The 26,852-nt window shown below is 36.1% G+C and overlaps 3 protein-coding genes and 1 pseudogene across 3 annotated transcripts; 2 read left to right on the top strand and 2 right to left on the bottom strand.

Annotated features, from left to right (window-relative positions):
- LOC144355191 (P2X purinoceptor 7-like) lies at positions 1-3,530 on the top strand (annotated as a pseudogene).
- LOC144355198 (uncharacterized) lies at positions 2,947-6,379 on the bottom strand. The gene is made up of 4 exons (XM_085507556.1): positions 6,371-6,379; positions 5,790-5,866; positions 4,560-4,724; positions 2,947-3,780 (listed from the first exon to the last, which is right to left on the bottom strand). Exons 1-4 carry the CDS (start codon positions 6,377-6,379, stop codon positions 3,531-3,533), a joined length of 501 nt encoding a protein of 166 aa, XP_085363682.1. The 3' UTR covers positions 2,947-3,530.
- A 52-nt stretch (positions 6,380-6,431) lies between these two features.
- LOC146734608 (uncharacterized) lies at positions 6,432-10,531 on the bottom strand. The gene is made up of 4 exons (XM_085507706.1): positions 10,354-10,531; positions 7,132-7,253; positions 6,804-6,978; positions 6,432-6,475 (listed from the first exon to the last, which is right to left on the bottom strand). The coding sequence occupies exons 1-3, from the start codon at positions 10,515-10,517 to the stop codon at positions 6,962-6,964; spliced, it is 303 nt and encodes a 100-aa protein (XP_085363832.1). The 5' UTR covers positions 10,518-10,531; the 3' UTR covers positions 6,432-6,475; positions 6,804-6,961.
- Positions 10,532-15,168: 4,637 nt separating this feature from the next.
- Positions 15,169-26,587, top strand: LOC102809786 (solute carrier organic anion transporter family member 2A1-like). The gene is made up of 8 exons (XM_006811882.1): positions 15,169-15,847; positions 16,786-17,094; positions 17,434-17,598; positions 17,911-18,109; positions 21,436-21,601; positions 21,700-22,013; positions 25,652-25,716; positions 26,319-26,587. The coding sequence occupies exons 1-8, from the start codon at positions 15,169-15,171 to the stop codon at positions 26,585-26,587; spliced, it is 2,166 nt and encodes a 721-aa protein (XP_006811945.1).
- The last annotated feature ends 265 nt before the right edge of the window (positions 26,588-26,852 follow it).

Raw genomic sequence — 26,852 nt, 5'->3', positions numbered from 1 at the left:
ATGACGTCATCTCACTCTAAGAACTACCAAACAATGGACGACTCAAATGAGTATTCCGCGGTAAGTATAAACCATCCTATTTCGCTGCGTTTTCCCAAGGAAAACCGGCACAACTTTTATTGTCGTTGAATTCCCAGACTTTTTCTCTTGCCATGTTGTTCTCACTCGACCTATTTCACTGTTTTTGGCGACCCCGATCACACTGTACGCCGATCGTGTTTGCCTAGGATGATGCGTATACAACCCAGGGTATACAATTGCATTTCTCAGCGGTTTATCACGTAATAAATGTCGGAAATGTGTAGGCATTAGTGATTTTTATTAAAACCTTTGCAATGAAAGTCGACTAAATTTTTTTCGTTATTCAGCTCATTGGTCGCTGCCACTGTGTAGCTAGCGATGGGAAGGGGTGGAGACATGGAATTGTATATAGAAGTATAGAAATTGAGTACACTTTGTGACAACGTTTTGAACAGCGTAGGCTGAATTATACCTCACTGCTATCGTTATGATACGTTACTATATTACTCCATGGTTTAGTCATGGTTACTAGTAGAACCATGGTTTATTTATATTTAGTACATACATTTTATGGACAGAAAGTTTACTTGATTATGTAATAAACCATGTACTTTACGTGAAGGTCATGGTCACTATTCTGCATGAATTACATTATCTACCAAATCTACTATTCAGGCCCCAAATCATTCGTACATGCAACACAGATAAGGATAACCTCAACAAAATTAAACTGTAAATCCCCACACCTAACAATGCTATGCTGTAAAATACTTTATTTTAGCTGGAATTAATTTTCGCTAAAAATATATATATTCTGGGTGTTTATTTTCATTGATTCTTAATGAGTTGAATGTATAATATGGGGAAAAACATAATCGCTGTTTTTTAAGCTGTAAACTTATCCTAGCTTGAGTGATTGTCCGTTGTAAAAAGTGATATTTCTGACTTCTTGTTAAAAACCACAAGTGTGATTGCTTTGTTATCATACACATATAGGTACTAAAATGTGGACCTCTCTCAGATTTGTCATTTCATTCAATTATCTAATTTTGATGAATATTTTTGGTGAAAAGTTTTATTTTCAGATAGTTTAAACAATTACTACTGCATTTTCTACAGGCATCAAGCAGTTCTCTGGACACAGCAAATGGTGAAAGTGAGCCAGTTCCATATAGAAGGGGGGGACGTAGCCGTGGAAGGGGAAGAGGTGGACGTGGTAGAGGGCAAGGCCAACCAAATGCTCATGATGCTTTGAGGCTTCTTCTTCAAAAAAAGAACAGAATACGAGTGAGTATATTTTCGTAAACAGAAACATACATTTTATTTGGCAAATGCAATTTCAATGTGTACTCAAGCTGCCACAAAATATAAAAAATAACCCAACAAAGTGCAGACTGATTTTAATTTGAAATGCACTTTGCATTCATAGCCAAGATTCAAGGGGTATAGGCATTACTAAATGGTTTCTACAGTAAATGAAATCATCTTCTTTGAATTGGAATGAAGTGCAAGGATCTTTCTGGATAAATGTTTTATAAATGTTCGCCTTCATAAAACCGAGTGTAGCAATACATAACTGTAAACATTTAGGAGTGAACAAGCAATTAAAGAAATTCATAAAAAACCTTGAATATAATTAAAGATGAAAATTACCTAACTTGTGTACAACATTAATTAAGCATAGTTAGCACAGGCTAATAGGTCAAACAAGCCTGGGGCAAGAAAACTGGCAGAAACACATGTACAAGCTATAACCGTACAAACAATAATATATGCTAACAACTTTTGTTTACTCTGCCATCTGCATTGTTTTTTTAAACATATACACATTTTAAAATAACCATAGTTAAAAAGGATTTGAATTCATTTTGTATGTTCCTATAGTTTGAGTGTTACATACAAGCATTGAGCAATAGTGGATATGCAGACATAGCAGATAAAATTTTAGCTCACAATGAGAAGGAAAACCTATTGACAGGTTATTGTCACACGCAACGTAATATTACCGTAATTGGTATAGTACAGGTGTGATGGTTCAAATACCAAAATGGCAACAGCAACAGAAAGACTTCCCTGGCGGCGATGATAAAATGCGAACACGGAGCCAACAGATGAGGTTTCAACTGGTACTGGTATTATTATACTCTGCAAACATCAAGTACAATAACGCGGTAAAACTCCACTACTCTAATAACTAAATACTTAAACTCCAATACAATTCAACGAGATCTCTGATCTGATCTCAGTGCTGAACACCTCCCCTATATACCCACTGTCTATAAATAGACCATTACATCAGCATACATAACGAGTCTGGAACTTACTACAAATTTCTAGAATGTTCCATTACCTTCTATTGCCTCCTACAGTGTTCTATTACCTATTCAACCAGTTTCTAAAAATTCCACGCAGACACCGTACTGTTCTAGAACATTCTCAGTCACACGGAAGTGGTAAACAAGTAGTATGCGACAGTTATTGATAAGCAGATCATTCCATTCTCTAAATAGGTGATAGAGGCCATTGGCAAATGAGAACAGTGGCTATAAAAATAATGGTTTTGCCTACAGTTTTGCAAGTCTTGCATATAATTAAAAAGTGTTTTTTTCACTTGTGTTTCAGACCATAATTGATGAAATGACATGGGGGGAAAAAATTAAAGATTTAAGTGGTGGAGGTACATCCAGGCTTATGTTTAATCTTTTGTTACCAGTTGTGCCACATCCAGGTGGATATCATTCGTCCCCAGACACTCAAAAACGCAGCTGGTGTGTCTGTAGCAACTGGCGAGAGATGCCTACAGAGAGGGAAAATGTATGCTGCATGCGGCAGCCTCCACAGTGCACCACAACCTTGCCAGTGAGTATCACAGAGTTTCAAATAGGCATGATTTCTTTCTGTGTTATACATGCACAATGAGTCATGTTTTATCATTTTTCATAAACGTGTATTGTACATCAAAGGTGCTACATAACTCTACAAAGTAACAAATGAAATAGTGTTTCTGGTCACATTGAGAACAGGGTATCGTGTTACTTCATGTAGATCCTACTGCTGAGGAAACAATTTGCTTACTAACAATAAAAATATACAAGGTTCATATAAAAGGGTTTTCCAAAAATACTTTTGCATAAAATCGTGCTACAAGTGGTTCTTAAAGTTAAAACACAGCAAAAACTTTGGCCACTACAAACAGGAACCAAAAACAAGCGAACATTGTAAAATATATTTTAAGCTAAAGTACACTTCTGCTTTTAGGATTTTGAACTACTTGTCCTTGATGAAGCTGTACTTGCTTTGGCGCGGTACTATCACAGATATTTTAGTACTGGATGACTACGATGATATAAACAAGGCAAATTGCATGCAGCATATAGGCAGTACACATTATGGACACATGGTAGACTTGGTGTTGGTGACAGACTGGTAATACCGTTTAGAGCATCAGGGATAAATACCCGGATGCTAACATGCAATACACAGGGTTTCTGCCTGGTAGACTGGTGTAATTATGTGCGTCTTGAATTTTTTTGTTCAACAAGAGTATCAGTTCGAGGTGGACTAAGTGGAGCAGGATGCAGTGATATTCTTCTTGGATCTTGGGGTTCCAGCTCTTTATTTCGTTGCATTCCATGTGTATCTGTCAACCTCTTCACCACAAATGATTTCATTAACTGTGCGATGTGGAGATATGTCTTTTGTACCCTGATTGGTTTTACAGAGTATCTAAGTGTCTTTGTTGTAGCACCTATGAGATACCTAAAAATAATAAATGTGTAAACGTTATTTCTCTAAGCAGTTTATAATTCAACAGTGTTTACTTATATTATGAAATTATCACAAGAATACAGCAAAGTATAAACAAAGGCAGTACAGCAATGATACCGACTGACACAGATGAGATTGATGCAACCTTGTACTGCCAGAGTGCATACTTTGTGGTATTCTCATGATAACCCTATGAAGAATGTTTGCATTGAGTGATGGAACTACATTTCCATTGTGTGACACCACTTTTGCATCCAATGTAAATAAATGGAAAGTGTTTGAATGCAATGTGTCAATGTGATGTACTTTTAGTATTAAGATCTGTAAATCAGTGTAGTATATAGTGCATTTTATGATTTAGACAGTCAATTTTTGGGAATTTCGAAGAGTATGTGTGCTTAGTCAAACGTGACCCTGAAAATAGAAATGTCCCAAAAGTGAGCATGGATATCAAGTCAGACAAGTACAGTGTATTTTTCCCTCCAAAACACCTATATATATATATATATATGTCATGTTATTATATAAAACATGATGAGATTAATACAGTATACGTCATATTATTCTCATTGACAATTATTGATCTTATTCTTTTCTGACCAGAATATTTTTTGTTGGCTAAAAATGTTATTGCTTAAAGACTTGCATTCTTAATATTGCCTGTTTTGCCGAAATGTAAAAACAAGTATTACAACATGGATGTAGATTGCCTTTTCTCCAGCTAAGGAATATTCTAAAATGACATAGCTAACACTAAAATAAAAAAATACCTCTGTTCACCAGTTTGTGTGCTTTGAAGTTTTCTATCTGCATGAATGTTATGGTCTAGTGCTGCTAGAATTGTTCTTGCTCTGTAAACTGGTGGTGAATAGGCATATCTTTTGGCAGCATACATCAAAATATGTTGCTGACAGGTTTCCAGTTCTGCAGTACTTCTGTAAACAACATTTATTGATTTGGACAAGAATTTAATATTTCCATGTTAAATAGTTTACTGCAATAACACCCACCAATTTATGTGTGCAAAAGCAACATAAATAGTATGCAATAGAATGGTGAGAAGGGAAAAAAATCATTAAAACGAAGCGTACAGTAAACGCTGAAACAACATGGATGACACGGCATCTGATTTGACCTTTTCTTCAGAGTGGAATGGTTGGTGAAAGTGAGGTGGGTGGTGAAAGTGAGGTGGGTGGTGAGAATGAGATGGTAGGTGTGAGTGAGGTGGGTGGTGATAGTGGAATGGTTGGTGAATGCGAGGTGGGTGGTGATAGTCGGATTGTAGGTCAGAAAAAGATTGCTCTGTAAGAGGATGATGTAAAACATTTGCTGACAAAAAAATATGTTAATATTTATTTTATTATTACACATGTACTGCATTTATTTTGATTCGTCCCTGAAATCAAAATCGGTATTTCCACACCTCGTATGCAAGTGAGGTCTGAGAGCAAAAAAGTAGTCCCTTCAGGAGTTCCGTTTTATTCGGACAGTGACTCAGATTAGACATCTAATTATTTTATTTTCACACACAGTGACACTAGTTCTACACTGGCATGTGTTGCTAGGGCGTAACATTGTCTTGGAACATATTTTATTTATTACTTGTTTAATAAAACATGGTTCCATACAATCATGAATGTATCTTGTCTATTGTGGTCACATAACATGAAATGCTTTATTTGCACTGGCATTTTATTTTCCCTGTTTTACCTGAAGTCAATTGTTTGCAAAATAAATTCCAGTGAAAATGCAGCTTTCTCTATACGTTTCATAGAGTCTTAATACAACATAGTGAAATTTAGATCCACACTGTTTCTGTTTTAGTCTGTAAAATTTATTCAAACTAAAACAGCTAAATTGTCAGAGATGTTGCATGCAATACTGTATTTGCTCTATTAGTAGCGCATGCTCTTATGTAAATAACAGGTGTTTCTATGGTCAAAATACATCATATTTTAATAAATAAGTATACAATCAATGCAATTGTTGCATGGTCACACTCTGCACTTCCCTCAATATAGGGTAGTACCCAGCTGTGTTCATCCACAACATGGTGCAGTGCATCACCCCACATTCCCTGTAATCACAATAAAGGACAAAAGTCATGATTGTACCGTATTTACCCGGGTAAGAGCCCATGCCCGATCATACGCCCAGGGTTTTTTTTTACAGTTGTGATTAAAAAAATAAGATTAAAAGTCGACTTCTTCAGTTTAGGTAATTTACATTAATTTTTCATGATTTTTTATCTGAATCATAACAGTAAGTCTACAAAAATGTATATTAAATCAGGAACAGTAATTCTCTTTGAAATTTGCCAAGGTCCTGAAAATGGCCGGTCATTTGGTTGCTGCTTCCTTAGAGAGCCGCAAAGCAAGTGTCGCACTCGTTCGGCTTTAGCATCATCGGCGATGAAACCAATGTTGCAATATTGTAGCAACCTGGGAGAGTGGTTGAAATCACGGTGTTTTGACTTAATAAAATATTTGGTAGCAGCTTGCGAATCCATAAAACTTGGTTCACATTGCACAGCTAGAGACTAAGCAAGATAGAACAAGGTGAAATTGAAAATTATACTTACAAAAAACATATCGTAACTGGTAGCTTTCTGGCAACAATACCAAAAATGGTTAACAATATGTGAACTCCACTTCAGTAAAGGTTTACATTCCTTGTTTAGGGCAGCCTAGGAAGAAATAATAATTTTCAAGCAGGGATACTAGACTTATCTGTTTAAAAGTACAAAGGAATTTGAAGTTTATCCAAGCAGAAGAATTTGGAGCCAGACATTTATTAACAAGCAACATTGTCCTTGTGCTTCCCAAGACTGCAATACAGGGTCACACATACAAACTGATGTGAAACTGGAGTCAATAAAATGCATGTTAATATCCAAGAAATATATTTGGAATTTTATGAACACAATTCTCAATACATTTTCAAAAAGCTGACATATGATATTTTATTATCACCATTCACTTTAGTTGAACAGTTGAAGCAAAATATACACTCACCTGAAATATATGAAACAACTACACAGAAAATATTGATATAATTTTCGAGAAAAAAAATCACTTTTCAGATTCAGGATATTTCTGACACTTCCGGAGTTCTTGGTATAGGAACAGTTTTAGTGGGGCTTGGAGTGGACGATGAAGGGATAACAGACTCCTTAGAATGGTATCTCATCTGACCAAGTAAAAATTAAACAGTATTAAATCATGCAAAAATAGCATAACCCGTTACCACTGTACATACAAAAACATGAATAGAACACACATTTTCTGACATTGTCTAGAAGCGAATATAGTAAATAAGACATGATGATAGCAAGAATCATACCTTTAAGATTCAACAGCCGTTTTTCCATAAATTCTGTTGTTTTCTGTAGCTGCATAGTTTGAACACTGGCAGTACTGGGATCTGCAGCTGATGTTGAGGGTACAGTCTTACTAGCATGATACCTGTAGCAAGAGAATAAACACATAATTAACAAAGTCAGAACTGTTTAGCCATTAGTCAGTGTCTCGCATCTTTTGTAAGTGTCCCTTTACATTGGTCATATTTTTTATTATGTGGGAAATACAATTATGAGCACCCAGTAGTAAAACAAAATACATAGAAATGATTGATTCACCACAAAAAATTGTGAAATGCATATTCTGCAAAGTATCCCTTTTGTACATGTTTCTCTAAAAACATCTGCATCCAACTCATAAATGCACAAATAACAAAATGAATACATTGAAGTACAATACTTTCTTAACCCTGGCTTGGATAACATTTTTGTTTTGTCTTGTAATTCAGGGTAGATAATCAAATATACCTAAATTTTCCTTATAGTATCTATGATTATATCCCTTTGCTATAGATATGCTAATTTTGGTTTCAGTTAAACATGGAGCTCTATGAGTTGAACAACAGGAAGTGCTCTGTTTCTGCCAAATGATGACATCACATGTTAAAACAATATTTTATCAATACTGTCTATCTTTAAAATTAGTAGGATGCGTCTCACAGTGCAAACATGACTATTTAGGCCAGCTTTATTGTTTATTGAAACACTTAAAATTCCTCGGGAGTTAAAATGGTTACACTAGAACACATATTTAAAATTAAACATACAAATTCACAAAAGATTACTATCTAAAGCATGACAATGAGTTTGAAAAACATAAAAAAACTACAATTGTAAAAACTGGTAGAGAAAATAGTATGATATTGTTTAATGACAAATTGTTTTCAAACAACTTATAGATGGAATAAAACTAGTTATACTACTTTTTGTCTCCACCCCATTGTTCTAACTATGTTTCTTACTTTCGTTAGCGGACAGTTTCAACCTAATTATGCATTCTTGTTAACGGTACTGTTTTATCAATAGATTAACAAGCTGGGACTGTTAATAATGAATGGGTTAATTTAAATATTCATGAGCACAACAGGAGTGAAAAGCTGATTAACATAACAGGTGGCCACTGAATGAAAACAAAGAACAAGGTGGAATTTTCATTTAATTATTTAAATACGCAATGACGATTATACGATACATTTTAAAAACCTATTTCAAGTTTCATATTTCCTTTTACAAATTTCACGGACACTTAGGAAGAATCGGTTATGACAGTGATATTAGATTTGTCCTCGTCTGTTTCGCAGTTTTCGGTTTGAGTGGCTGCAATGCGTCTGACACCGCTTTCGTCTGCTCGTCGCTTCTAATTGCTAGACTGGAGTGACCCGTTCTTTCTGCTATTAGCTGCTCGTCGAAATTTTGCCGGAACAGCGTGGTTGCCTGTGTAACCTGTTTAATTAAAATAAAATACTATGTATCAATATGAAAGTACAATAGCTTGTAACAGTCCACCTCATAGCAATGTAAAATATCAATATATTGTTATAGTACGTTCAATCGTTCAGCTTTATTAAAACACGCCAAAGCCGTTTGCATTAAATCTTTATCGCGTGAAATGAATCAGACATATCGTGCCAGTGAATATAATATTTAAATGGTATTCCACCAAACAGTTTGCATGAACAAATGGAGTTAACGAGTAGTGATTATTTTCGACATAAAGTTGTGACTATTTCTCGTCAGCGGGGAAATCGAACACTGCATTACTAAATTGCAAATTCTAATACGTACCTTTCCTGAATGCCCAATATGATAACATTTTATCCCAGCGATATCAGTCATCTGCTTTGCTCTTTCCACTCATTCCATGTTTTGACGCCCCATTTTGTAGCGCTGCGAGTTGTCTGCGTGACTTGTATTCGGTGACTTGTTTGCTGTCAACTGGAGGCAAAAAACGGAATTCTTTCTGAATATCGCTCAGTTTAAAGTCCTCGGCGTCGTCCACATCAATTTGGGACAACCAGTTTTCGAAATCCCAGTCAATTTCCGGAGCAGCAAATTCTTGAGCGGACATGATTCTGGCGGATCTCCGGAGTTCACTCAACAACGTGCTCCACTGTTCTCACAAATAAGCACCAAATTCACGTGATCGAATGTTGTATATACAATTCTACGTGGTCCAATCAGTGTTGGTTTTGGTAATACAATAAAGTCCACTGTAGATTCTATTGTTAAACAAAACAAACTCTGCTGAGTAAATGCCGATTGGCTAGAGCTTTTCAACACATCTGTTATAGCCAATGAGCACGGCTGATAATTGCGGTTGACTACACCTGGTTTAGAATTGCGATTTACACAATAGCGCTGTAAAAATCCGCCATGACCACAGGATTTAAAATAAGCCGTGCAAAACTCGTCAAATTCGCAGTATAACTTCGTTCTGCGCGCCTCGGACTTTTACCAGACCGAGGCTCCAAAAGGAGCCGCTATTTCCCGTTAATCTACTCGTAGGGGTAGTATAACTATCAGTAATACACTCATCCACACGTGTTAAGGCATTGAGCTAAAACATTTTTTTAGTTTCATGGCTAAAGTAACTAAAAAATGAACAATGTTATCTAAATAACTATTTGCTTATCAAGGCACAACAAAACAATAATTCTCAAAGATGGAGTTACGTCCGGGGTTACATCACGATCCTCCAAACGTTGCCAGGACCAATCACAAACAAGAATAGACAATGGATTTTCGGATTAACACCTCTGTTGTGCCCCATGCTAACCAACTTTCCCCCACGCCAACGAAAAAAAGTGTTGTTTCTACCTCCATGTTTCTACTGACTTCCTGTTGCGTTCACATATAAAATAAAACTTGTTACAATGCGTCATACATAATTCCCAAATCCGTTGTGGCCATTTCTGATAAACTAAATTCAATATAATCACTTGAAAGTTTTTCATACCCAATTATTTGAATTCATGCACGGTTCCGTCACAATGAATGAATATCACCTTATATACAAACCACAACGCATGGCGCCGATGGATTTATTTTACGTTTCAACATATATTACAAGCTGCTCACACTTGTATATTAGTATTCTGGCCTAAAAAATAAACTATACATAAGCCAAACTTTCCCAAAAAATGCACAACACAAAAATACATAACCCATGTAATGTACTACGCGATAACACATTGAACACAACTCACCTAGCAATTAAACACTTGGCTACATTTGCGTCTGAACCAAGAGAATTCTCCAATTTTATGGCAATCCATTTGTCAACCTCTTGGCCAAGATAAATCTTCGTCGCACTATTGCTTGTCTGTCGTCGTTTTTTCGCAGATTCGCTCATACTTCGGCGACCGCGCATCCTGCACCCAGTCTGATCTGCCATTTTTTTCTGAGATGGTACTGCGCATGCTCTCAGATTACTCACCATTTTACGGCATTTATCGGGACGTCCCGAAATAAATTTAACTTGATATTTGTGCGTTTGTAACACGTTGATAATTTTTGTGCTGCCATCACAGTTTATAGCTCTCTCGTCGCTATGATAGTTAAAAAAAAGCTAAATATAAGAAAAATACTGAAAAAAAGCTTGAAAACGCCGCTAGTGGCCCTTTAAGAGATTAGACAATATCGACGAAAATAGTTAAATAATAAATGATGGTAGTTACACGCTTATTTATAATTAAAAGATACAACAGTCGTACTGCGTACAGTAAATACACAGCAACTGGGAATGCATGTAATGAGGGACTGAATACAAACAAAGGTTAGACAGTTGTGATTTTTATTTGTGATTACAATTAACCAAGCAGAATATTATTTCTGTAATACTAGATATGCTTAACGTGTGTTCCAATATGGAGCCAGCCATATGGTGCAGAATTCTGATTAGCCATCCCGGTATATTGTATAAATACGAGTTCTGAAACATCAAATAAGAATGATTTATGAACTGCTCTTTGACATGCTCAATCATTGTACCAAGCTTTAGTTTTATTGTTTTGCCACTAAAATCACTTCGTAATTCTCACCCCCTGCCCTTATGGTTAGTGGATAATATATTTATCTCCAGTGACCTGATCTGAATTTACCTTTGAATAACTTTTGGGTTAGCATGAGAAATATATATTTTCTCACTACGTGGTAGCAGCTGTTTCTGAGAGCACAACACTAACTGACGTGTTCACACTATTTGGTATTATGTGTTCACTTCTGATTCGTTATAGCTGATTGGGATGCTGTTTGCCATCATGAATGACGAGATCAACATAAACAAATCGTTGTTCATTACTTGGTGCTCTTACAATGCATGTTAATGTCCCATGAATCCACATTTGTTTCCCTTCTGTACTTGGCCACGAGTTTCTTCAGTTGTAATATGTTCGCTTTAGGTAATGTTTCACCAGTGAGAGTCCCGGGTAGTTTCAAGAATATTTCAAAGTTTTTTTTTAGCATTTGCTACTCTGTGTGTCAGTGAACAATTTGAGTGTCATTTTTATTTTCCCATTTTTAATGATTGAAAGAGTCTGCCACGAGGTCACTGGGTCAAATATTAGCCAAAATACCAAATAGTATGCAATACGTTTACTACCTCGTGTGCGGGTTCTTAACCAATATAAAATTACACAATTTGTGTAACACAAATATAATTTAGACTGATGGGCTCCAGTAGAGTTCAATGTGACTATATGCACATATAAGCAGCAATAATGCACACCGGCCAGTCTTGCACATACGACACTACACATGAATTACATGAAACCATAGTTTATTAGGTACACAAAACATACTTGCTACAGTTCTCTCCGTCGGTATCGCCCGCCCTTGCAGAGATACAGCACAACACGCGGCCCTCACCACGCACCAACGCAACTATGTTGTTGGTAAGAGGTGGGGGTTACGATATTTCGCACTGTAGACACCACAGCAAAGTCGGTAACGACCCTACGACCAGGGGAGGAACGGCGTACCCTACTAGTCACGTTTATCAGTGCCATGCACTCTTAAAATGTTACATAAATAAACTGGCCAGGAAAATAGCAATTCTAGTAATTAACAAGGTAATATAATAACTTAAAGCCCCAGACTAACTAGTGTGTGTGTAGGACTGTTCGGTACCTGACGTTTCCCGACGTGCGTCGAACAGTGTCAGTCGGCAGCGTCGCCCGGTGAATTATAAGAAGCCAGCGACGGTAGTTAGCGACTTGAACTCTCCCTTCTCGTCCACAGCGCCAAGGCTTCCTTCCCAGTTAGACTTCAGACTGGTGTTCAACGCCGGATTCGACTATGGTAGTATGTGGTGGTACTGCTCGCCGCTTCCATGGTCGTACAAAGCGTAGATATTGGTCAAGATCTCCAGCAGCAACAACCGAGCACCACGCCGTCCCAATCTTTAAATACCCTGCCATCACATGGCTAATTGTGTCAATCGCTAATTGGTCCGCGACACCTGTTCATTCATCACACGGATACTCGTCCAGCATTGTCAAAGTGCGACCTCGAGGTCACGTAATAGGTACTTTCTGTACGTGTAGTGACAAATGCGGCTACCTACTGGGCTATAAAACCTACCTCTGGGCTGTTATCAATTGATACTATAACAATAAATTAATAAATACAAAATTACATAATAACAAGCGTGTCCTTTTAATAATACAGTTTCTGATATGTTCACTCATTGATAAAAGAATCGTAGGGTAGACATAACGTGTCATTGATTGAATATTTTTTCCCAAGAAATGTGGTGATTTCTTCAGATATGAATTATGGTCCATTATCACTTACACGTTGGAGTCTTACATTCTTACATTCGGTTGAAATAATATCGGAGCGGTTTAGACCCAAAACACAACAGTTAAGGTGCAAATAAACTTTTGTTGATGTTCACAACAAAATGCACGGCTGCTTTTGAATGCACCTGATAAATAAAAAAACAAGACTTTGCATCGCTTTTATGTGAGTTAAATAACTGCCACGCGTGTATTTTCCCCTCCAGTTTTGACAAATGCAAATTAAATAGCAATCATGATTCTAAAGCCTGCATTTGTAGTTTAGTCTGGCTTTCATATCAATATGGTGTCCCTATGTCTTTCAAATATTGCTGACAATATCCTTTGACAACCAAAATATATTCTTTTGCAACCAGTTAGATACTGTGCAGAAAGTACAGGGAGTAGGTTGATGTTTTTTTTGTTGTTTTTTTTTTTGGGGGGGGGGTCACTGATTTTCGTGCAAGTGTTGAGGGAAATGTTAATCAGTAATCTGTGCAGGCATGGGGGAGGGTCGCTTTGCAATTGTGCAAAGCAAGCCTCGTGACACCACAATTAAAGTAGCCTATTAGTAAGTGTTATGAACAGTATTGTTGACTGTTTTGCCTCAACTAACATTTATTCTATCAATCATTCAGCAGTTGTGTTTACATTGAATTCACATGTTAACCTCAACTTATATTCAGAGCTATGATGAGGACCCTTTGTCTGATGACTCTAATAATGAATAATCAGGCAGTGGAATTGAAAGTTTCAAACCGGTACACCAGGTCTGTGACAACAAGTTACTGAAACAGAAAGTTTTTTGGCGACTATCAATTCACCACTGGGGAAAAACACACAGTATAAAACACACATATTTATTTTAGTGTAATTTATGATACAATATGTGTTTACTAATACCAATAGCCACTGTTTTTTTACATGTACTTTCATTGTAATGAATATAATTTTTACACTACATTACTCAATACCGTGATTATTCAAATGTGATCTTTAAAATGTAATTATCTTAAGCCATGAGTATCCAGTGTAAGAGTAATTAAGGCCGCCAGTACTAGTAAATAATAATATTTGATCTAGCAGTGGTGTGACTAGCACCTATATACTATAAATGTACAATCTATGATTCTCTTTTTTCATTCCACTGCAATGTTTGGCTACAAGGCAGAACTTTCTTCCCCACCCATCCTTCCCTTCACATAATATTTGACTTTCTTTGTTATAATTTCTGTCTGTGATTTCTGTGTGCGAAGCACTCAATGAAAGTCTTTGCAGTTAGCCTGTGTTTGTGTGTGTGTTTGTCCGTTCCACTGATATCTCAAGAATCGCAATTTTGGTTTTAAAGAAAGTTGGTGCATATCGTGTTTTATCGTGATCGTGTTTTATTAAATATCCATGCATATTAATTGCTTAATTTGAATAATAATTAGTCAATTATTCACAGTATCATATATTGTTCTCTTTTCAATGCGAGCTGAGCTAAGTAATTGAAGTAGAAAAGTTCTAAGCTGCGTAGAAGAACATCAATTAGTATGTATATATAGTATTGTTATTCATCTGCCACAGTAACGACATTACAAGGTTACAGCATGCCGTAATTTTGCGGTATTTTACGGTGTATTTTCATCTTATTATTGCGCGTAATCGTCATCTAATTTGGTTTGTCCGAACTGCACACAACGAAGTTCGCTGTTTGTGTTCCAAACTTTTTGGATTTCGACATTCCCATGATGTATCCTTGGAAGGAAAAGATGTATTCAGACTGTACGCGTCGGTCGATATTTCAGCCGTACTGTCTTTGTGCATATTTTGAGGTAACCTCATATTGATACATGTACTATCCTCCCACTTAAAAGAGGGGGAGTCACAATTTGTCATGCACCATTCAAGGCCTACTCCAGTAATTTCTGGCCGGACCTTATCTTTATAATAAATAAATGAGCATTCAGGAATTGACACAGATATGCGAGTGATCCCAGATATCGGAGGTTATTCAGCAAAGACCTCAGATTTAACTGTAGATGTGACTGTAGTAATTTCAAACAACAAAATAATGAGAGACAAAATGGCCATTAATGAGAGTTGTATGTATTCTTATCAATGACAAATATGGAAAAATGCTTAGCACATACTTCTTTTATTACACAAATGTTTACAATAGTTCATAATTTTAATCAACAAAATGTAATATTTCCATCTCAATATTTCAGCTGATATTCCTGTCATTCTTGCTTTATAAACATGGATAGGCAAAGTAAGGACAACGCCGATATTAAGAAAGTACTGCTCGACGACATGCCTGCCACCCTTGCACTGTCTAAGACTGACGAGTATGAATATTGTTGCGGAATAAGACCATGGCGCCCTCGGTGTCTGCAAGTTTTCGCAAAGGCTCATTTTGCAGTTACCGGTCTTGTGATAGGAACACTATGCATGACTTTAAATTTTGCTGCAATGTCATCTGCTTTAAACAATTGGGAGAAACGCTACAGTTTACCCTCCACTACAGTTAGTCTTGCATTCACTGTCATGGACGTAGCCAAGTTGTTTCCACTAATTCTAATAACCTACATAGGTGGTAGACCAGATACCCACAGACCCAGATGGATAGGAGGTGGTATGATAATCGGAGGGATAGGACTTCTTATTGTCAGCAGTCTGCAATTCATGTCTGAACCTTATCAGTACGGCGTCTTCAACGGAAAAAAGTCGATGAAACTATGCAGTGCCCGGGAAGAATATTCTTTAAATGACACCATTGGATGCAATGAAGAGACTATGCATGGGGTTCAGCTTAAATTGTTACTTCTGATACTCACTGGAATAATCATGTTTGGCATTGGTCTGTCTCCACTCTTCACTCTTGGGATCACATATATTGATGACATTGTTCCCAAGAATAAGTCCCCGTTCTATATAGGTAAAGTAAATAAAATATAATACAAATAAAAATGTTATCAAAATTTTAGCATGTATGATTTGTTTTGAAGTGCATTATGACGTATTTTGTTTTGTTTTGGAAATGAATTGTCTACATCACTACTGTTTTGCTGAGTAAAGGCTACCGTGACATTACCCCCAAACATATGAAAATATTACGAAGTCAACAATACTTTCCATGTTTGCTTTCCTACTAGGCAAAATTTTGTGCAAATGTTCAGGGGCTGTACGAATTATTTGAACAAATAAAATCACCTTTTAGGGGATTTATTATGTTGCGAGTTGGAAACACAGATAATCGGGGTACTGCGATTCAGGTTACGCGATGAATGAAAAATGAATGCACAAGCCCTATCAATTCAGGAATTCTCATCTTAACAGAAATATCACACTTTTTATGTGGTGTACACCACATCTAATTCACCGTTCTCTGGCCTGTAGTACATATGTCTTCTCCTTACAAAACTTCTGTTTCAAATAATTTGGTTGGCAGATATAATGAACCTGTCATTAAATAAAATAATAATGCTACAAAAGTCAGATTCCAACAACGGCATTTGATTAAGACTCAGATGAAAATATGGCGGGTGTCAAACGTGGAGCAGTACGTGATAACTCTTTTTGGAAACAACCTTACATTTCATGGTTGTCAAATTATTATTCTCTTACTCATTTGCCTTTATTGTGTAACGTAGATAGTTTTTCATTTCGGTTGTGTAACTTGTAAATTTCGCTATACAACTCACATTCAATGTCCTATGATTTAATATTTTATTTCCTAAAGAGTGTGATTTTTGAAAAGGTGCATATTGAACATTTCATTGTCATAGCATGATGCATATTGCTTTTGTATTTGAAAATAAATACATGGGCTGGACAAGAAATAACTAATTATTGATGATTTTTTTTTCAATTCAGGTTTAATGTTTTCAATGCATGCACTGGGACCACTCATAGCTTTCCCGATATCATCTGCCTATAATAACATGTACGTAGATTTTTATCGCGTCAATACATCGATGAGCGAAATCAGTCGACACGATCCACGCTGGGTCGGTGCTTGGTGGCTCCCTTTTGTTATCAATGGTCCATTGTGCATTATTGTTGGAATATATATTATGCTTCTTCCGAAAAAGATTCACGCTAAGGTTGGAACTATAGGTAGCCCAAATCAAGAAGTCGTTGTAAATAACACTATATCACTTATTTTGAACAAGACGCTGAAAGGTATGTCTTGCTTGGAATTTTACTAAAGCACAGTATGGGGAAAATGATCACGAATAAGGTCACATGGTAGACTTTAATTTAATAGTTTTTTTAATACTAAGTAAACGCATTTGTGTATTTTAAAAGGGAAATCAATTATATAATATGATAAGTTTCTATGCATGGTGGTATTTGATACGACTTACATTCTTCGGGTATGAAATAATTAGAAAACAGACCTCTAGGCAATCATACATGAGAAACATGCTTTAAGGATTACAAATAGATGTGGCTTACATGTGGGCAATTTAAAATTACAGCCACTTCACTTTGATTTGATAGATCTTCTTTCCATTTCAGATCTGCCACAGGCGCTGAAACGACTCGTTTATAATAAGACTTACATGGCAGGGATGATGGCACGTATAGTCGATACGGCCGTGGTAGCGGCATTCGCGCCTTTTAGTGTTAAATACATACATGACCAATTCAGAGTTCCTATGGCAATTGCTGGATTCCTTGTTCGTAAGTTATTTAGCTTCAATGGAGTTGGTGGGTCGATGCATTGGTTGTTTTACTTCATTACCTGCTTCTGACTTGAGCGGTTTGTGATTATTTACTTGAATTAGTCATATTAGATTGAAAAAAGTAATTTATTTTTTATACGCATAAATATGCATTAAGCATAGTATGTGGCGTTTCATTTTCAAGAAACAATCCATAATTTGTAGTAATAGATGTGGTAGGTTGAGCCAGTGTAGTATATTACACATTACAACTGAGGTGGTTTACCTCACTAACAAATTCATGTTCATTACTACTTCGATATATTCACAGCTTTTGCATTTGTTATACCAAGCGGACTTGGGATACTCATTGGAGGTATACTCATGCGGAAATACAAACCATCATTAGTATCTACAGCTAGAAATGTTCTCCTTGTAGGTGTTCTGGTTGTACCACTTCCTATCATAATGATCTTTATTGGTTGTGATAATTATAGATTTGCTGGCATCAATACAGAATACGCAGTTAGGTTAGTGAATCATCATGTGGACCTTCATATACATATATTTGATAATAACAATGTGTTTCATTTCTTAAATCTTTTTCACTAGCTGTGTTTTGCACTTCATATGTTCTTACATCATATGCTATCCATGTAATCAGACATTCTGAATTTTGTTGAAATTGAAAATATACTCTTCTTAATTTGTTGATATATTACCATTACTGTTCTATATAATGGCTGCTGTTGCCATTAATGTTTCTGATCATAACGTTTTTACCATCTATTTGTCTATCAAGTGCAAAGTGATATGCAACAACTGAGGTCATATATGTACCATAAAAAATTATTTAATTCGAGATATAGTGGAATTGTATATCACCATTTGCATGGTGTTTGTATATTGATCAGTTGGTTATTTTCATAATGTCTTGGACAATTCTTGATCAGAGAAATGTTTGCTTACACAACTGCTTCCGACGAAATGTTACCATTGTACTTAACTTTGTGGTTGGCTTTACTGGAGTAGTCGACCGTCGACTTTCTGTATGCCTTACTATATATTACAGCACTCGTCAAAAACTATTCCACAACAACCCTGTCGCAAATAGCAAACACAACGTCTTAAATATATCAATCTGGCAAACCTTGTCCCTTTACCTGCAGTAGAATAAAATATGTATTCGTTGGTGTCACCACTGAAGGCTTCCCGACATGAAGAGCAGTATATTAAATTTAGGGAAGAGAATATTTTCCCATCTGCTCCGTGAAGGTTTAGCGAAGTCAATGCAGCTGTCCCACAGGTTACCAAAGTTGATCTAACTAAAACGGATCGCCCATAATATCAAATCACCCATGCAATTATTGTTTTCACAAGGATCTGACTTACATGGAACCACTCAAGTTTGGGAACATCAACTATCCCTATTCCCACGGATATTTAGTGGTAATTCTATTTTGTAAGATGGTTAGCTCCACCATACAAGGCAGAAGCATGATGCACTGTAAAAGGTCCGTGTAGTCCTGTGGGGGCGGAACCCTGGCAGATTTGGCATTACCCATGCTGCTGCAGTCGCAAACATGGAAAGGAACAGCTCGTAATAGACTTCTATTTTTTTTCGTGGATGTTTTTTTCATGGTGGTAATAGAACCGGAAGTATCGTCATAACATAGACAGGAAAGCATATTATCCCCTCAAATTCTAGTTTTTAGTGAGAATCATTTTTATATTTCAAACGAGTTAGCAATCCGGCAGGTCAGATGAATAATGTAACAATCAATGACTTCCCTGCCATGTATTGCCAGTGATTTTGTGAAGTGTGGTAATGATTGAGTGGTACTTTATATTTACCATGTCAGTCATGCTCCACCATTCCTACTTGCATACCTCACTGAGTACTACATATAAATGTACATAGTTTGTCATGCCTAATGTCGTCGTAGTTGCAGTTCAATCGAATATATCATAATCGAAGATATATTCACTGACTTGGATAAAACACACTTTTCATCTACTCGTGAGTCATTAACTTGGATTCCAAAAATTAGCTTATAAAAACCCATTTGTCAAGTATAGACATAGATATAGGGTTCTTTATATTGAGATGTGAGAAAATATACAAAATGACTATTTAAGACAGTTTAATCATTAAGGATAATAAATACTGATCTGTTTTTTTTTTGTCTATCGTCAGACATCAACAATAGAATTTGGTCAACAAGAGATTTCCTGTCCCTTCCAATCCTGGGTATTTAACTACATGCAAATTTATTAATATAAACAGATGAAGTTGATTTCCATGGGTCTTTTGTTCATCATAATAAGTGCATTGTCGTGTATAATAGTTCACAGCATGGAATAGAGGATGAGGTAACAATAGAGGATGAGGTAATCTTTTGTTCAGATGTCATATCACAGCCATCAGTTGTGACTGTAATAAGAATCATTGTGACGAACATGTGTCTCATAGATGAGTCAAATTTTGCTGCTACAAGAATGCTTGGAGAAGTGAATGAATCTTCTTGATGTCGAAACACAAACAAATCTCAGAATATGTGGCACTGGTATACGGTAACGCGCAATCCTGGTGAAATCTTTCCAATGTTAAATTAGGTCGAGGACAATAAATAACTTAAAGAGAAATGATGGGTTTGTTTCACCAATTACCCGCCAACGGTCTTTTGTTTCTAGCCCTTGAGTCCTCAACAGTGAAAAACAAAGAATATGTATTAAACCAGATCACCGAGGCAGACTCAATAATACAGTCCCAGTATGACGAAAACACGCCAATAACAGAAACAATATGACGATAGTAGTACGAGAGTTCAAAATATTCTTGCTGAGCTTCTCTAAATATAGCGGTTCATAATGCTTTCTTGTCCCTTCCTGTTGCTAATCCAATTATAAACTAAATTCTAAAATTCTGAACTGCACTCGATAAATCTTAAAAATCGACAAGGTTTAAAGCAAATATTGGCTACGAATATAGCCACTATGAAACAAGCAAGGCCAGTTGTGTGTATGCCGCCACTTATGCCGTATGCCAGTGTCTAGATCCAAACCATATTTAATAAATTTGAAAATCACATAGTTAAGGTACATTGGGCATTTAGGAAAACACTTTGTGCTTTGAAGATCAGTGACACAGGAATGCTATGGTCAGCGATCCATTTCAAACCGACCAAAATGTTGTTACTCAAAAACGAAAGCGCATATGCAACTTTTCTATATAAACATTGACAACTAATGTTATGAATATGGCATCCGACTGTCACCCATTACACAATGGATATGCAAATTTGGTCAAAGGTCGGCCATCTTGTCAGACTATTTCTGGCAATTACTGTCAGCAATACGCTCAATATTGAGAAAAAAATACTTTCTTATTATAATATTATAATTCTCATTCTTCTTCCATTATTTCTTACAAATCTACAAGGTCAATTTTCTTGAAAGTAAAACTCATTGAAAGATGTCAGGTGTGTCTGATCTTCGACTATATTTAATTATATGAAAAAAATGTCACTTGTCTAATATAGTACGCGGCTTTCATTCATAAGCCATAGTTGCCACACGTGTACCAGAATATGCCCACACTTATCTGACATGACTTTATGTCGACCATGGTATCCACCTTGTATTCTTGTACTTATTAGACTGTTTTGAACTTTCTCTATATGACTATTATATTGGGTATATGTTATTTATACACTCACTAGACTGTTAAAAAGAACAAAACTATATTGCATATTATTTCCCCAAATAGGGCATTGATATTTATCTGTCTTTTATTATACTACTCCCTCAACAGCTGCCTTACTGTATAATATGTGCTATAAATTATCTATTCCAGAATATATAGTAATAGTAGCAATGTGAACAATGTAACTTCCTGTAACTCTGAATGTATATGTCAAGATGATGTTTTTGATCCGGTATGTGGATCAGATGGAATTACGTACCTTTCACCATGCCATGCAGGATGTCAATCATTGAATTCCCCAATACCACATGCAAAGGTAATGTTCACTTAGGTTTATCCAAGCCTTAAACAAGGAATACATTTATGTTATATTATTATAATAAATTAGAATTTTTATAATCTGTTTTTTTTTAGAATTACACTGAATGCACGTGTACAGGCAAAACTATCAGTGATATGCCTAGTAGAATCAGTTCTGCTTTTACAAGTAGTCATTCCCTGATGGATAGTAACAGTTTTGATAACTATACAGAGACGTACAACAATACAATGAATAACGGATCTGCATATCTTCCCAATGAGGACGATATATCAACACTTGGCTATGCTAGGACTGGTATATGTGGAGAAGAATGCAATCAAAATGCGATAGTGTTTGTTATTGTATTCTGCCTTTTTAGTTTTGTCGGATTCCTTCCTGCAACAATGTCTATAGAACTTATTCTAAGGTAATCATTTCAACTTTATTATTATAAAACATAATTTGAACCACACCGTACTGCACAAAACAATTCTACAGAAGTCAACCATTAAACATACCAGAGAAGGTCAAACCACATCACTAATTGCATTAGTAATTCCACCAGTCATTTTACACAATTCTAATCCGCATTACAATACAATACACTTTCGTGGTGTAAATTTTGATTGGACATATATGTGTGTGTAGCAAGATTGGAATAGTGAGGACACTATTCCAACTAGAAGTAACGCTAATAAAATTTGAGTCATTAGTGTGGTATAATAAAGTCTTTCCGTCATAAGTTTTTTAAAGGCCTTCAATATTTACGCCACTCTATCTTTGAGAGCTAAATATATCCATGGGTGATGACGCAACGGAGTCAAAGAACTAACTTGCTGAAGCTGAACTGTTCAAAAAAGAACATTTATCTGAAACCAAGAGTATTCATTTTGAATAGATACATGGAATTCAAACGAAAAACATAACAGAACAATTAATATAGATATATTGAGACGAATGTTCAAAAAAGGTAACAACAGAATGAAATACAGACAAGTAAATAGTAATCCTATTTTAGAGCATGATTTCCGTTGTGTACTTACTGACCAGGAAATACTTAAAATATCGATGCCATCTAAACCTTTGTCAACAACCAACGAGTTTAGTTCACATCGAGATAGACAGTCAAGTGCAGCAATAACAAATCACCTTCATTGATCAGCAAATTAAAAAGGGAAGGCCAATTGACCAGAAACGACAAGTGCATTTTACCATGAGTATGGCAGCTGCCACAAGCGAAAATGTTGATGAACAAGCATGACATGAGAGTCTGTTATATAGTGATTACACAATATTTCCTAAAACATGCAGTGCGACTGCCCGGGATCAGCAGGACCTTTGTTCACTGCAGTATACCGAAACAGATGAGTTTATGACAACATTAATCTCTGTATGACAGTATTGACTATGCCGAGAATGATTTTAGTATGCGCGACATAGACTTTACAATAACCAAGCTTCATTGAGGATATGTGTTTTGTGCTTAGATAATTGCCTGTGGCTCTTAAAGCATTGACTGATTTAACCATGTCGTCGGGAGTCCCGCTTGCCAACTGCGCTAGTCTATGTGAATCACAATAGAGAATCGTTGATGGACTGAAGAATACCCAGTAATCTGCAAGAACATATAAACACCTTCAGATATCCCAGTTCTGCATGGGGGTCCGTAACGAATTGTATGGTTGATTAATTACATCATGACGTATTTGTGTACATCAGGACCTTTAAATAATTTTCTCTAAACGCGTCTCATGCATCTGTGTATGAACTGGTCTATATAATATATTAATACACACCATTCGTGTTACACTATAATGTGTACATTGCGAGTACCGACACTAAATATATAGGAGTTCAGATGTTTTTGGCCACGTGATAATAAAAAATCACCAAGGGCGTTAATGTATGACTTGGTGGCTTACATTTAGAACCTATTGACAATGGTGGCAGCGTTGTGATATGTTTAAATGTTAATTAAAAAATAATCACATGTGCTGTGTTAAACGGAGTATACAATGGCTAGGTTTATTTACGAGGTGACAATCTGAAATGCATAGATATGAAAGCTGTAGAGGAATTGGGAAGGCAGTTGTATTACAAGTTTTGAAGATTAAAAACAAAAATATCCGTGAAAGGGTTTTAAAGTTGCAAGATCAGATAAGTGAACAAAGAGTATACCAGAAAAACAGATTAAATTTCTGAAGAAAGTCGAATAAATGCACAGAAACTGAGTTAATTAAAGGGAGCCATGAACATAAGAATAAGCATTTTTAATTAAGAGACACGTGTGTCAACCATTTGTTCTACTAAAATTCAAAAGCTAAAAGATTATAATGACGGGGAGAATATGATATGTATGTAGACTGTTTGCGATTGGGTGTAAATTGGCTATAAACGATAAAAAACACCCATATAAGGAAAGGTGCAAGCTCTTATGCACATCTAGATGGACTTGCAAAAGTGATTCCACTAAAGATATTTTATTGCAGGGAATAACGAGGCGCCAAGATAACATTTGTAAAATCTTACACACTATTTACAATAGCCTGTACTCACGTAATTACTTTAACTTTGAAGCTCAAAATAGTCTGTTTAAAGGGCTGCAGAAGCTAAGCGAAGCAGACCTTGATGAACCAATCACGTGCATGTTTGCCGAATTCAGCATTACTTGCAAACTTCGTGGGCGTACTCACAGTATCACTGGAGGTAACCTGTACTGTGTATTTACTGCTTCAACTGAAAATGTGTCCCTCTATCCTGTTTGTATACAAACGTAACGAACATACCCCTGACCTATGTTGCTTTCCACTAAGAAAAGGTTTTTGATGACCTTTTCATTACTTGTATTCTTCTCGTATCTTTCAATCTCCAGTCTCTGATCCGTGTTTAATGTGCCATCACTATGTGTTCTCTACATCTAATCCATTAAACCACTACTCCATAAATTTAAAAATGATGAAAATATTCAAGGACTTGTCACACCTTACTACTCACCCTGACGACGTAGAATTGTTTATAACAAACAAGCAGCATTCAGTTCACTTACTCGTGACTAGATATTTACGAGCGTGTCTCAAACTCCACAATCCAAAATCAATCTTCAAACGTCGGAAGGGTTATTAGTTGGTTGGCGTCCATCGCTCGATTTCAAATAGGACAGCATGAGGTTGAAAGTTGTGGGTGTTTATCTTGAGAATAACCTGTATTGATCAGAAACTGGACTGTGAACAAAATGCTCTTGTTATTATTAATCTGATCTCATTGCCGTTAGTATGTCACTTTCTTAGCCTTGTGCCTCATATTGATCTAATTCTTGTAGAGAAAATGTAGCTTGATTTATTTTTGCAAGGATATTGCGTGTCTGCCGAAACACTGAACTTCTCGGAAAGGGGTGGGCAAAATGTAACGCATATTCTAACGCGCATATGGAAAATGCGACTTTGCTATATTCAAATTTATCTGTATAACAACCATGACAATTCTGCTTTTACTTAACTGATTACTTGTTTAACCAAAAGAGTAATACGTCATATGAAAGTCAATTACTGTGTATCACTATCAATGCATTTGAAACGGGTGCATTTTAAGAATATCGGATTCAAGTTCTCATCAGCCATCATCACAAAAACTAGACACTGTTTGACGTGACGATGAATAGAAATTTGCTGAAATCTAATAAAATGTTGGCTTACATGTCTTGACAAATATTGCAATTATTCATACTCACGTACGAAAATGCACAACCAAGTTTAGAAAGCGCACGGATTCCAGAAGTTTTGTACTCTGCAAACATAAGTGCGTTATTTTTTTTATGTTACTTGTTTTGCGTTTTAAATGTTTTAATTTCCAGGCAAGGTGTGTACCACCTTAAGTGCGAACCGTTGTCACCAGCCTGCTGACGGGGTTCCAAAGTACCATTACATACAATACAATACAATCAAATACGACGTACCAAACCAGCAAACTATTTCTCAAATAACAAGCAATGTTCTCTACACTATATATATAGTAGTTGTTCTTGTTGCGTCTCCCTGTTTAAACTGCTATGTTTTTATTATTTTGTAGGTGCGTTGACCCAGCAGATAAAACGCTTGCACTAGGTGTAAAAGTTGTGCTTTCTACGTTATTAGGTAAATCAACTAGTTAACACGCCACAGTCATCGTGCCGCGTCAAGTTGTATATGGACCTCATATGACACATTTACGAATTTGTAATCACTACATTTGTATATGCGCAATGAAATTATTGGGGTCACTAGATTCGCATTATACTCTGAATATCTAATATCTCCCGGCAGTATGGTGCTGTGAGCGCGTAGACCGAAATAAACGCCGAAACGTCCCGTGGTATTCTCAGCTCATACATTGTATTTTAATTTAATTTAATATGAAGTAGAAAGCAGCGTTAACAAAAATCATTGTTTTATGACTTCATTACCATGACGTAACTCTACAGTCTCCATAACAACAATGAAACTTTCGGGCTAGTTGTATAAAGTGTAAAGCTGGGAAATCTGGCTAGAAACACCAGCTCTGTCGCTGTCAACTATAGATTACTCACACTGTCAATCACTTACACGATGTATAGATAAGATATACTGACACAGTGTATATCTCGACTATACGTAGTCCAAAATAAATTACGATATTATAAATTTGATAATTGACGTTGTTTTTGCGAAGATTTTTAATACAATTTGATCTCATATTTGTTCTTTTATAATAATTTCAGTTTGGATACCAACGCCCATGTTTATCGGAGCAACCATTGATTCCACGTGTGTATTTTGGGAAACGACAGCATGTGGCGATGAGGGCGCTTGTTGGGTACATGATATACCGCAATATCGCATGAAATACATGCTAGTACTATTAGCTATCAAGGTCATTGGTCTAATCTTCAAAGCACTCACGTGGTGGTTGTTTAGGAATCATGAGAATGGAGATAAGAAGTATGATAACGCACCAATAAACAACCCTGGAAATGAAACTTATTTTTAAATTGCATCTTACACATGGCAATGGTTTACAATTTATTTTAATAATATTTATTTTAGAAACTGCGAAATTTTCTCGCATCTATATTACACTACACTTTCATTCGTGTATTTTACCAAGCTCGGTCGCACCGATGGTGTATTCTTGCATCTGTATAATAAGCAGTTGTGATGCGAGATTAAAACACAGGTGATAATGGGAATAACAATACATTGTATAGATGATAATGGGAATAACAATATATTTTACATGTGATAATGGGAATAAC

This window comes from Saccoglossus kowalevskii, chromosome 14 (genome assembly GCF_978046115.1).
Source record: "Saccoglossus kowalevskii chromosome 14, keSacKowa6.1, whole genome shotgun sequence".
Taxonomy (NCBI): domain Eukaryota; kingdom Metazoa; phylum Hemichordata; class Enteropneusta; family Harrimaniidae; genus Saccoglossus; species Saccoglossus kowalevskii.
This window is presented reverse-complemented; position numbering and strand designations above follow the sequence as displayed.

Excerpts from the sequence above, each read along its gene's own strand:
- LOC144355198 (XM_085507556.1), bottom strand. Across the intron at positions 4,725-5,789 it reads TATATTGAGGGAAGTGCAGA|AAGTACTGCAGAACTGGAAA; the intron begins GTGTGACCATGC and ends TGTTGTTTACAG. Across the intron at positions 3,781-4,559 it reads ACACAAACTGGTGAACAGAG|GTATCTCATAGGTGCTACAA; the intron begins GTATTTTTTTAT and ends TATTATTTTTAG.
- LOC102809786 (XM_006811882.1), top strand. The coding sequence starts at position 15,169 with ATGGATAGGCAAAGTAAGGACAACGCCGATATTAAGAAAGTACTGCTC. Across the intron at positions 18,110-21,435 it reads AATACAGAATACGCAGTTAG|AATATATAGTAATAGTAGCA; the intron begins GTTAGTGAATCA and ends TATCTATTCCAG. Across the intron at positions 25,717-26,318 it reads TGTGCTTTCTACGTTATTAG|TTTGGATACCAACGCCCATG; the intron begins GTAAATCAACTA and ends TAATAATTTCAG.
- LOC146734608 (XM_085507706.1), bottom strand. The coding sequence starts at position 10,517 with ATGCGCGGTCGCCGAAGTATGAGCGAATCTGCGAAAAAACGACGACAG. Across the intron at positions 7,254-10,353 it reads GCCAAGTGTTTAATTGCTAG|GTATCATGCTAGTAAGACTG; the intron begins GTGAGTTGTGTT and ends CTCTTGCTACAG.